Source organism: Blennius ocellaris (genome assembly GCF_963422515.1).
Source record: "Blennius ocellaris genome assembly, chromosome: 1".
Classification (NCBI taxonomy): Eukaryota; Metazoa; Chordata; class Actinopteri; order Blenniiformes; family Blenniidae; genus Blennius; species Blennius ocellaris.
In genome coordinates this window covers 5,970,356-5,983,728 of record NC_137650.1, presented here as the reverse complement: position 1 = coordinate 5,983,728, position 13,373 = coordinate 5,970,356, and the positions used below count along the sequence as shown (strand labels likewise).

Genomic DNA, 13,373 nt, shown 5'->3' with positions numbered 1-13,373 from the left:
TTCCGAACAGGGTTAACAACAGCTCGTCTCTTACCGCAGCTCCTCCAGCACTGATGCTCTTTGTTTTCTGCTGCTGATCGGGGGAGGGGTTTATTAACGCCTCCCGCTGTTGCTGTGACGCCTCTAATTATTCCTCGGATGATAATTATTGATTTCCTACTGCTTTTATTGAGCCGATCAACAGGTTTCTCTTGTAAAAGTGCTGGAGCCTCTGAAGGGCCGTTCTGTGACTGACCAGGCGAGACTGCTGCTGCTGCTGCTGCTGCCGCTGCCTCCAAATGTCCTTCAAAGTTCAGGATTATTCTTTAGAGTTTTTTCCCAAAAAGTTTTTTAACCCTGCACTTGAGAAAAAGGTGAATGTCTAAAGCAGTGCAGGGGTCTGCAACCTTTATGAGCAAAAGAATCAAAAGGTTCTTAAAGCAAAAGACACATGAAACAAGTTTAACCCTCAAAATACACTTAAAAGTGCTCTCTAAGTTTACATATAGTGTTGCTGTATAGAAAAAAAAAAAGCTGTGTTCTATGGTGCTTGAAATTGTTTTACCTACTTTAATTGTTTTTTAGTAGATTTTGCTCTTTCAGCTATTCTGAGTTTTTGAACATTTTTCAACCTTTTCTAAGCAACCACCATTTAACCTCTTTACCTCTTTTTTAATCTAGTTTCTTTTTTTCTTTTTTTTAACATTTTGTAATTCGTTTGTAATCATTAGTCATTTTAGCTGTTCAATCAATTTTAGCTGCTTATGGCTTTGCTGGCACGACAATATTTAAAATAAAAATGCATCGTTTTTGTAGTTTACTTTAAGAAAAATGTGGCATCTATGTGGCAATGTTTTAAAAATGATGTCTGTTTCCACAAAAATGGCAGAAATATTGAAAATTATGCAATTTTGATGGTGAGCCACTACTGGGTGCTGTTGTTCGTTTTTGTAATGAAACCACGCACACACATGCAGCAGAGAACAAAACGCTCTAAACAATAACAAAGGAGAACGCAGACATTCTAGTGGACAGACGACCAAGTTGGATTGGTATTACGGTGACTGTCAAAATAAAACTAGCAAGTCCCAGGAGAATATGGATTGGGAGTCATGACACTGTTGTTATTATCTACTGAGCATGTGCAGAACAACTATCTACTCTGCCGTGGTGCGCATATACAATTTTCAGAACAGTAGCTTTTTCCTCTGTTTTTCTGATACTTCATATTTGACGTTGACTTTCTTTGAATTTTATTTTGTCCTGGGTTTGTTTGCTGATGTCTCCTTCTTCTTGCAGGTATTTCATCGATAGGCACACGGACATGGAAAGGCAGTTCAACATCAACGCAGACGATGGAAAAATCATGCTGGCCAAACCTCTGGACAGAGAGACGGACATGTGGCACAACATCACAGTAACCGCCACAGAAGTCAGTAAGTAGATCGTCAGTGACAGGAAGTGTGATGCAGGAAGCGTGAGTTCCTGACAGGAAGTGTGATGTCCTGACAGGAAGTGTGATGTCCTGACAGGAAGTGTGATGTCCTGAGAGGAAGTGTGATGTCCTGACGGAAGTGTGATGTCCTGAGAGGAAGTGTGATGTCCTGACAGGAAGTGTGATGCAGGAAGTGTGATGTCCTGACAGGAAGTGTGATGCAGGAAGTGGGATGTCCGGCAGGAAGTGTGATGTCCTGACAGGAAGTGTGATGCAGGAAGTGTGATGTCCAGCAGGAAGTGTGATGTCCTGACAGGAAGTGTGATGCAGGAAGTGTGATGTCCTGACAGGAAGTGTGATGCAGGAAGTGTGGTGTTTTCACAGGAACTGTGCTGTTCTGACAGGAAGTGTGATACCTTGACAAGAAATGTGATGTCCTGACAGGTAGTGTGATGCAGGAAGTATGATGTCCTGACGGGAAGTGTGATGTCCTGATAGGAAGTGTGATGTTCTGACAGGTAGTGTGATGCAGGAAATGTGGTGTTTTTACAGGAAGTTTGAGGTTCTGACAGGAAGTGTGATGCAGGAAGTGTGGTGTTTTTACAGGAAGTTTGAGGTTCTGACAGGAAGTGTGATACCTTGACAAGAAATGTAATGTCCTGACAGAAAGTGTGATATCTTGACAGGAACTGAGACATTGTGCTTCCACTCAAATATTACATAATAAAACATATTTTGTTTAAAAGGAGACTGTTTAAAACCCTGCTGATAAGAAGAGAAGATTTAAACTAAATCAGACTAAAATCTACAAGATTCTACTACAAGATTCCTTACCATATATTTAAATACTGAATGGGATCACTGTAAAGAACACAAATCCAGCACAGCATCATACTAATGCTTTCATAACCATCTATTCATAACTGTCGACATCTGTCAGATATCACATTTTTGTTGTCACTCAACAAAAATGTCCACTCCCCAAGACCTGGAAAAAAAAAAAAATAAAAAAAAATAAATAAATATATATATATATATATATATATATATATATATATATGAGCGAACATTGGTTTACAGGTTATAATATTACCTAATTTTATCGATAGAACTCAATCATGTAATCGATTCAACACTTCATATCATAGCATCAGGTTTAACTAATCTCAGGTAAGGCTGCTAGCTTCTCTTGGAGTTAGCACCTCCTGCTGACTGATTGGCTGGTTCTGCAGGCTGAGGAGAAGAAGATGAAGTTGATGATTCAAGAGTCTTTCTTTGCAGAAAACACAAAGAGGTTCTGTGAGGTGTTGTTTCCCCGGTCCCGGCCTGGAGAAACTGACAGTGCTTTTTCAAAAAGTTCCACATTGGCAGCCGCTTTCAAAGAGATTTGTTTATAGAGGCTCCGAGCACCGTTGTCATGTGAACGGACACAACAAAACACAACAAAGGATTTATGTTTTCATTTGATAACGGGGTCTTAGTAATTTTCAGCTATTCTTTCTCCTTCAGATAGTCATCAGATTGAACCTTTGCTGTCATTGTGTTGAAGTCTTTCTGTGGGTACATTTTAGTACAGATTTCTTTAAAAAGTAAGTAAAAACAAATCCATACACATCTGTGCAGTGACCAGAAGGGAAGGGGTGTGGGGGGCGTGGAGAGTCAAGCCCACAAATGATCACACCCTTTTAATCCGGAAACATTAAACGTAGTGAACTGATGCTTCTTTAGTGGATCTAAGTGCGTGTTTACATCTGCATGAGGACGCGAGTGAAGAAGCTGGTGACCTCTGGTGTTATCTCAGTGTCTGGACTCTCTGACCTGCTGCACGTGATCCTCGGATCAACGTCGCCGCTTCGTAACGTGGCAATCTTAATCGCCCCGCAAACAATTAGCGTCTGAATCCACAGAGGCATTAAATACGTTAATTTGCTGAGTTTTGATTGAATTAAACAGCTCAGTAGTCAATTTGTGGAAAGTGCAGGAACATTAAGACGTATCAAATAAACAGTTTTAAAGACATGCTCCAGAGTGGATTGCTCCAACGCCAGCATCCATTACAGATTAAAGAACATCTGTGAAGCGCGGAAACTCACTGACTATGTGGAAAAATCTTGCCGGCAGAGCTACAAACAGCTCTGACCATATGTAAGGCTCTATTTGCATACAGATTGTTTCGGGGGGGCTGTATGTTGTGATAAAGCTTAATGTACCCCTTCAAGCTATTGGAAGAGAAATTCACACAGCTTGTAACTTTTTTCTCTCTCCTCTGTTTCTGTCTCATCCTCCATCGGTCCTTTTCTTTCCTTAATCAAAGGAAACACACATTAATTGTCAGAAGCAATGAAAGCCCCCCGATCGCTGTCATAATGATATGGCCGTGCGGTGCGGATAAAAACCCGGTGGAGGAGCTGAACGTCTCAGTTGATAAGCTGCTGGTCTCGTCACATCGTGGGAGCGCCTTTTGGCAAAGTCACTGTGGCTGGAGATAGTCGCTTCTTCGAACAGGAATTTACCGGGATGTGGCAGTTTTTTATTTCCACGAGAAGAAAGTGGCGTGTTCTCTGGTGTGAAAGGGAATAGATCTACCATTTGCCACCCAAACAAAGTCACCTCGCGCCTATTCATATCTGACTAATCCGATTTTTCTTCTCCCTGTCTGCTGCTGCCGGTGGGGAACCTCACAACCCGCCCACCCCACCCACACCACCAAACCCACCCCACCCCACCCCACCAGCCCTCCCTCCGCTCCAATCCATCCATCACTGTCTACCAGGCTGTCAGTTTTCACTCACCTCACTGCATACCTCTCTGATGATGCTTCCTGGAAGGGCTGAAGGGCCACACATTTCACTGATTCGCTCAGAAGAAACTTCAAATAAAAGTCCAAAATGCACAAAGACATTGATCCAGACACAATTCTGTATTTTGTGCAGGTAAATCAGGATTTGGTGTCTGCTTAATGGCTGTTGTTAAAGGTATTGATCCCCATTTTAAGGTCGAGGACCATCGACTCTGTGGCCTTGTTAACGGGACGTTTTTAAGTGAAAATCAAAACCTTTGTTGTCTATTGGGGGTTCATTTACACGACAACGGTGCTTGGAGCCACTGAAAATGCAAGATTTTGAGAGTGGCTCTGAAGGTGGAACTTTTTAAAAATGCTCTGACACCATCTCTGTGGAAATAGAAAAATTTTTTTAAAAAACTTTTCTGAAACGCTGCTACTGCGAATGTGCAACACAACTGTAAGTGAGTAGCTGGACAATAAAAACAATGTTTCCTCAAGAGTGTCATGACTCCCAGTTCATATTTTCCTGGGACTTTATTTTGACAGTCTATAACAATATAGACTGTTATTGTTTAGATTGGATTGTTCTCGGGTTTCATTACAGAAACTAACAGCACCAACTGTTGGTCCAACAAAGAGCAGACTGGCAAAGTTTTAAGTGCAGGCTGTCAAGAAAATGTGATAAATCACTGATGGAGAAAAAAAGATATTATTAAAGATATTATTAATCATAGTTACCATAGCAGCACTCAGAGTTTATGTTTTTAGAAGTATTGCTATAATTTATCTGAGAGCAACATCTCAGATTCATCATATGGAATCATTCGAACAGTGATTTAAAAACCAGGGTTCAGGTATCTAACTGATGCTTTTGATCAAAATGTGTGTGGGCCAGTGTTTAGATTCACTGTGAATCCGAGTTTGGAGGAGGGGAGTGTTCTCAAAGGTAGCCAAGAACAAAATGTCGGAAATCACACATACAAAGAAAACACTGCTTAAATCTATATCTATATTGGATATTTATACACAGATTGCAACAGTCGCTTGTCATCATGTTTATCTGGTATTCGGTCTTTAAAATCTTTGTTTTGTTACAACAATATTAGTTTTAACCACCTTTAAAATTCAATCACAATTATAATGACCATGGTCTCAGTGTGAGTCTGGCTTCATTAAACAAATGTGTTTATTAGAAAAATAAGACCACCAGTGTCACTCAGGCACCAAGGTTTGGAAGATAACCTGCAGCCAAAACGAATCTCCCTGAATCACAGCTCAGTAAACGATCATGTTGCTCCAAGTTTACAATTCAATGCTACACCTCCACATCTCGACGCATGAGAGCTGCATTAACAATGATTGGTAGTGGCTGAGTTCATTTTCAAATATATTTATTTTTTGCAAGCAAAGCTGAGGTTAGAAAATGTGCATGAATTGTTGTATGAAAATTAATTAAACTGGAAACAATGGGGCATACATATAGGAGCAAAAGGATTATTTTGAAAATACAACAGAAAATAACAAAAATAAAATCTATATGTAAATTTTGAGATTAAAATTTGATAGATTTTTTTTGCTACTTAAATGTTTTCCATTTTTGTCAGAGGCTTCAATATTCATTTAGGAGCAATGAAGATGCTGCATTTTCTCTCCTTTAAATGAAGTAAAACTGGAAGAAAATCAAGTTCAGAAAGTAAAAACTGCTGTCGTCAGTTGCCACAGTGTTGTGGCCACATTAATACATAATTGTTTTAACAGTTGCCATTTGCCCCGCTGATTAATAAACACACTCAATCAGGGGATTTGGATGGGGTGGGGGGGTGTTGGTGGACAAGTTCTCGAAAGGGCCTGTCAATTACCCCACAATGAATAATTCCAATCAAACTCTAATAAATTAAACTGCCTTTTATTGTCTTTTTAGACTGCAGTCACCGATGACTCATTAATATGCATGTTTTAGCCCTCATGTTTTAAACATGGTGGCATACCGGGGAGTTTTCAAAAGCACTTTGAATTGGGAGAGCTTTTCTTTCCCCCCCACCCTCTTCTTTTGCCTTGAGTCTCGTTTCGCACCGTCAACACCGGCTGGAACATAGATTGATGTGGCTTATCGTTCGGCCTCCCATCAGCTCAGGAAATGAATGGAGGCATAAAGATGGAAAAATAAGGAAATTAAAACTAGGTCACAGAATTCACCTGGGAATTAACGAGTAACCTTGTTTTTATTTTTCACCTTTTCTTCCTATCTATCTATCTATCTATCTATCTATCTATCTATCTATCTATCTATCTATCTATCTATCTATCTATCTATCTATCTATCTATTAGGGAATCACAGTCAGATATCGAGGGCGATCGTGGCCATCAGAGTAATGGACATTAATGACAACGCCCCTGAATTCGCCAACGAATACGAGGCCTTTCTGTGCGAAAATGGAAAACCCGGACAGGTAAGAAACGGAGTGACTCATTCATCAAAGCGGTGATCTATCACTTTCTTACTCTCTGTCCCTTTCTTTCTCCTTCTCCTCCCCCGTAATGATTGGCCACAGTGAATTATAGGCTATTTATTTCACCAGGAAACTACTGAGGTGGGAGTAGCGCTTTTCTCTCTCTCCGTGCCGCGGCCCTCCCTCAACACGGCGGCGAGCTGAGCAAAGGGGGAAATGAGAGCAGTCAGGATTGATCAGAGTGGATCATAATTCAAGACTGTCTTTCATGTCCTCCTCCAGATGGCACAATGCTTCCCCCAGCCAAAAACCCTGGACGAGTGCTTTGCATTCTCCCTCTCATCAATCGCCCTCATTCAGGGGCCTCCTGCACATACAATAGGGAGCTTTATTGAAAGGAGGAAGAGAGGGAGAGAAAAGAAGATGAAAAGCAACCTGAAAAAAAGAGAAAGTGTCCTGCAGGGTCTGAATTCCAATTTCCAATCAATCATAGAGACGTACAGTGTGATAAGACCTATGATGACAGATTAACAGATAGAGCCAGCAGCCTGAAAGTGTGCCAGACTCGACAGGACCTCATTGATAATAATCTGGAAACTCCAGCGATGAATAGGTCATATATTTCATGAGGTGTGATCCAGACACACTGTTGCACCGTAGCAATCTGCAGTGGCCAAAACAGAGTAATGAGTAGTCTGCCTTCACCCTGATGTCTCACCGCATCCCATCCCATCTCTGTTGTCCACCCAGGTGATCCAGACGGTGAGCGCGGTGGACAAAGATGACCCCATCCAGGGCCACGTCTTCAACTACCGTCTCATCCCCGAGATGCTCAACAACCCCAATTTTACCATAAAAAAAAACCCAGGTGAGAAAGTAAAGAGAATCGGCAGAATGCTTCGCGGCAGCATAACTGAAGCCTCGCTGCATTTCTCCAATGGCTTTCCAGTTGAATCTCTAACCCGCGGCGTGTTAGCCGCACTGCAGATGAAATCTGGTGGATCAGTGTAGCTCACAATTAGCAGATGTGAAATTGTCCGGACACCAGCTTCCTCTTTACTCCCCAGTGCGTTTTGAGGGAAACTAAATGAATGGGATCCAAATGGCTTTTCCTGGTAGTCTCGCGGCTCAATGTAGGGTGACTTCCCAGGAGCTGTTGCGACGTGGCAGATGGCACTAAATTTATTTGCTAAGTACTCTGATTGGCTTATTTTGCCTTTTTCCCTCCATCCCTTTTTTTCTTCTTCTGTTCCTCTTCTCCAAGTGGGCTGCGTTCACAACAACATTGTGTAATGTTGTCAGCTTGGGGCGGAAAACCAGAAAAATGTGTTCATATGGCAGCAGCCTTCTGTTAGGACGTGGCGGCTTTGGGCTCACTCATTGCAAACCGCTCCTCTGATGGAGGGACTAGTCGATAAAAATCAGGTCATTGAGTGAAGCAGCTACACTTTGGCAGCAAAATACAACCTTTTTCTTCTGAAACAGCAAAACATGCGTTGTCAGCCTTGGCTTCAATCTATAGCTCACTTTTTTTTCTTTTGAGAAATATTTTGAGAAATATTTAACCCATTTTACATACAAAAAATGTGTAAAATTAGTAATCCATCATCTGCATGCATGGAGACACATTTTATTTCTTACAACTGATACTGAGTGGACCAAAACCACCAAATGCTAAAATCACTTGTCATAACATAGTCAGATTTAACCAATCTCTGGCAAAACACACACAATATTCAAAAGTGCAATCTATTTGCGTTTAGCACAATTTATTAAAGATCTAAGTAAATCAGGTCCATTGTGTGTTAACATGGTCTGGTTTCAAGGACAAATTTAATACTTTTGTTTCTTAAAAGGATGCATCAGGTAAAACTTCTTCAGATATTGTGTGACAAAACCCTGCCTTTTTTTGATTTTTCTTATCCTGAACACAAGGTAAATACATGGTGTGCTGGAGCTCTGCATATTGCACAGAACTCCGGCCACTTGTCTGTGTTGTTGTTAACACTGAGCAGTGAGAAGAAGCCCGCTATATGCCGCCGAGCCCCTTCACACCCCGCTGCACCCACCCGAGCACGCCACTTCAGCGGCTATTTCCATCTGAATCGGCAGCTGTGGGAGACACTTCAGTGAAGAGCGTCAGGCTCCTGCGGGTCTCTGTGCGCCGCTTTTGTTTGCCGTGATGAGTCTAATTGTGGGGATTGCACTGTGAAGAGGTTAGAGGTGTCCTGCCACGGGAGGAAATGGTGAAGGCTTCTGACCGCCAGCATACAAGACAGCCAGCATGTTGACAAGGAGGCGGGGTAGCAGCAGAGATATTCGTACAGCCTCAAACAAACAAACATACCATAACGTTAAACATACAAACTACTTGTGACATCAGACCCTGTGATTAGCTGCCGAGTGAGGGCTTAATGTGGCACTCCTCTTTAAAAACAGAATGTAGCCTTGTTTTATTCATTTTGCACAAAGCATTTTCATGAAGCTATAGTCTTACTTGGGTTGACACGACCTCTTGTACTTAGAATCAATGTTGGTTGTAAGTAAGAAGTTGTCGCCTCCTATGTGTATGTTCATTTTAATTCAATTCAATTGTATTTATATAGCGACGAATACAACACAGTCATTTCAAGGCACTTTTACAAAGAAAAGGCAATAATTCTACATGAGCAAGAAGGAGAGACGATCGGAAGGAAAAAATCCCTTTAACAGGAAGAAAGACAGAGAGAAAGAGAGAGAGAACACAGACTACTGTTGACATGTAAGAGTGAAACATGATAAAGTGAGAAATCAAAGGTCAGTGAAGTAAAGGTCTCCCAGCAGTCTAAACCCACAGCAGCTTCATTCAAAATGATCCAGAGTGGCCTGAACCAGATCTACCTGTAACATTCATGACCAATGTCATATTGTAATTTGGCTTTAAATTGTCAGTGGCTTCAACCGAAACAGTGGTGGATGCACCTGCTCTCACCGCTCTACATAAACAGAGCCTTCGAAGTGAAAGCAATAAACAGGATTGTGACATTATGGTTTTGTCCCAGGGGAGTACTGGATCCCAGGATGGGAACCACAGAGATAGTAAACCTTTATGCTATACACCATAAACATCAACTATCAACATCAGTCAGTCAAGATTTATAAATGCCCAAAGATGATCAAAGTGCATCAATAGAAAATCTAATAAAGTTAATAAAAAGGTACACAAATTAAATGAAATGGTGCACCTCTACTTCTAGCCCTTGGGCAGGTGGCTCCATCAGTTCATGCTGTTCCCTTGACAAGACCAGGCAGACTAGTTAAGAGAACAGAATGAACTGATGAGGCGACTCGGACAGGGGAAGAATTTTCATGTGACCAAGTCAAGTTGACCTGATTCAATTGCTTTGAGATGTCTTTATTGTGTTTGTTCCCAAGCACAATAAATATTTATCAAGACAACTTTTTTCTAACATTTATTCTTTACGTACAAAGAACTTTTATGCTAAATGTGCACAAGAGGAAAATATAATCAAAGTGATCAAGACGTCTATCAAGAAATGAAACCTACAATATGTTTAAGGAGCAGATTCATTCTTTCGAGGCAAATACAACCCACCAATGCGACCTCTTTTGCTCCCACTAATCCTTTCATGTGAGGTTATAAAGCATTTAGTTTGGCATCCAAAGCTGTGTGGCATGTCGTCGCTCAGATAGTCAGGAGAGACTTCAGAAGTTTGAAAGAGCTCAAACTGTTAGTGTCACTTCTCCTGTCACTGCTGTCATTTGCAGCCTCCCACATATTAAGTTATTTATAGGCCAATTTTAATTTAAATGAGGATTTGCTATTGTCGTGGCGCTGATTAATATTTCATTGTACACAGTGTTCATCACAATCCAACAGCCAGCCGATGAAAGACTCTTAATGTGGCCTAATATGTAATAAAGAAGAAAAGCATTGTTGTAGCTACAGCGAGCGGAATCTGTTTGAAGGTTATCTGCACAGCTGTCTCTCTCTTTGAGGCACACACTCCTTCTGTGGATGGGCTGATGGCAGGATGCGTCTCCTTCTATTTTTAACATCAATACTCGCCAAGAAAAATGCAGAACCGACCTGTATACAGGGACATGCCCTGACGGTTTACTACACTACGGTTTATATTCGCATTCTCGCTCGGCGCCACTGAGTGATCCAAATGAAATAGGACAGGTTGGTGCTCACAAAGCAGAGCGTAGCACTTTGTGGCAGCACTCGTAAGAGAATAAATCTGAGCATATGTTCACATCAATTACAGATTGTGCAAAGCAAATAATTCTATCATGAAGCGTTCCATCTTTTGATTAAGTTTGCTCTGTCAACGCGGGTGTTTCAACGCAGCCCTTCACTCAACCCCACCCACCCCACACCCCCCACCCCACTCCTCCACCTCTCATATCAGCACACCCTCCAGCAGTGAGGCAAAGGTTAGATTATCAGAAATCGTGTACGTTCTCCTTAAGATCCGCTGGAGAAGAACCTTATGGGAATGCGAGTGTTTGATAATGTGAGCAGGGGTAAAAGAGTGCCAGCTAATGAGCAGACAGCTTCACAGAAGTGTCATCAAAGAGCAGCTGGCACCTTTCTGGGTCGACATGTGCCATCTTCTTAGCCAGTGTCGCCCGCCACGGTCCCCCATCGCTCTTCATTTCCCACCATCTCAAAGACAAGTTGGTCGAGCAGGGGAGGGGGCATTAAAAGTCGCGCTCAACCTTCCCTCAGAATTCCCAAATTGGAGTGGTGGGGAAGAGAAGGGGAAGTTGCAGAAATGTGTGAATGCTAAAATGCTCGGTGACGATTGATGTGAAATTAGTTTACCCTCACGCTGTGCTAATCTTCACACTATTTAATAATAGGACTTCAGTCTGTCACCGCCATGAATAATAATGGCTTTTTCACACATCAGTGCCAAAATAATTCATCTCTGGCTTTACCTCTTCCCTGACAGACAATTCAATCAGTGTTGTGGCCAAGCATGATGCCTTCCGACGGCAGAAACAGGAGATGTACTTCCTGCCAATCATTGTGACCGACAACGGGAACCCGCCGATGAGCAGCACCAACACCTTGACGATCAGAGTCTGCGGGTGTAACAGCGACGGCTCCGTCCAGTCCTGCAACGTGGAAGCCTACGTCTTGCCCATTGGGCTGAGCATGGGTGCTCTCATTGCCATCCTCGCCTGCATTATCCTCTTATTAGGTGAGGTTTTTCATCTTCACCTTGTGCTGTGAAGTGTCTTAATAGACAGGAGATTGTTAATCTGACCTCAATAAATGGTCTACTTGAACCAGCAGCAAATTCACTTGCCAAAGCTTGAACTAGATTTTCTGTTTTCTCCTCTTCTTTCCTTTCTTCTTCTCCCCACTTCCGTCTTTCTTTCTGACAGTAATAGTAGTACTATTTGTGACCCTGAGGAGACACAAGAATGAGCCCCTGATTATTAAAGATGACGAAGATGTGAGGGAGAACATCATCCGCTATGATGACGAAGGAGGCGGCGAGGAGGACACGGAGGCCTTCGACATCGCCACACTGCAGAACCCGGACGGCATCAACGGCTACCTTCCACGCAAGGACATCAAGCCAGACCTGCAGTTCATGCCACGGGCGGGCCAGCACTCGGGCCCCAACGGTGTGGACGTGGACGAATTCATCAACGTCCGGCTTCACGAGGCAGACAATGATCCAACGGCGCCGCCTTACGACTCCATCCAGATCTATGGATACGAGGGCCGGGGGTCCATTGCTGGCTCCCTCAGCTCGCTGGAGACGGCGTCGTCAGACTCGGACCAGAACTATGACTATCTCAGAGAGTGGGGCCCGCGCTTCAGAAGACTTGGGGAGCTCTACTCTGTGGGCGAGAGTGACCGCGAAACCTGACCTTAGGTTTGCTGAGAGGAAAAAAAAAATAGACCTTCGAGATTTTTTTTCTGTCCACATACTTGTGTAATAAACGCTAGGGGGTTTGCTGGCTTTTAGAAACACGTGTTTAAAAAGAAAAAAAAAAGAGTTAATAACAAAGGGAGGCCACCTTTTTGTATTCTTTTTAGAGTGAGGTATAGCAGTCGTCATCCACTATGTCAAGCGCATTGTAATTGTCAAGCCAAACAACGTTTTTATTAGGAGATCTATGATTCTTGTGGAGTGTAACTTAGATTCCGTTGTGGAGTGTCTAGCAGTATTTTGGGTGTTAGTCATTTGCAGTGACTGCCAGTAGCAGAAAAAGCCCCGTTAATGCTGGTATTTGCCAGATGAGCGGGTATCCGTTGGGTGCTCTGAAGCTTGACGGGACATCGTACTCCATGGACGTCAAGCTGGATCGCAGAAGCTGCAGAGGAACCCTGGTTTTCACTTCCTGCCCAGGCCACCCAGCTGATCGCTGATGGGATACAAAATGACAAGGAAAAAGCAATATATGGTCTACATTACAATGATGAATGTATGTATGATTTGAAAAAAAGAGGAAAAAAAGCAAAAAGACAAACCAGTATTGGCTTTAAGGTGAATTTATTATCATTTGATATGTTCTCTGGTGGCCACATTTATAAACTATCAAAAGCCCGGAAAGGCTTGCTTTATACGACTCTTTGTATTTACACGCTACAGGTGTGGGTCGCAAGTGTTTCAAGCCCATTAAAGACTGAAGTGAAGAGAAAAAAGAGAAATGTAGAAACTCTGAGGCCTTCTTTTTACAGAAGCAAGATTAAAT

General features: G+C 42.4%; 1 protein-coding gene across 1 annotated transcript in view; it reads left to right on the top strand.

Annotated features, from left to right (window-relative positions):
* The window catches only part of cdh8 (cadherin 8), a gene marked incomplete at both ends in the record, with an annotated part of 156,382 nt that extends 143,838 nt beyond the window's left edge, over nucleotides 1-12,544 (top strand). The window contains 5 exons of the mRNA XM_080500817.1: nucleotides 1,279-1,415; nucleotides 6,529-6,650; nucleotides 7,401-7,518; nucleotides 11,612-11,863; nucleotides 12,051-12,544. Coding sequence (XP_080356943.1) covers nucleotides 1,279-1,415; nucleotides 6,529-6,650; nucleotides 7,401-7,518; nucleotides 11,612-11,863; nucleotides 12,051-12,544 — 1,123 coding nt within the window. The remainder of the gene's footprint in view (nucleotides 1-1,278; nucleotides 1,416-6,528; nucleotides 6,651-7,400; nucleotides 7,519-11,611; nucleotides 11,864-12,050) is intronic.
* Nucleotides 12,545-13,373: the final 829 nt, after the last annotated feature.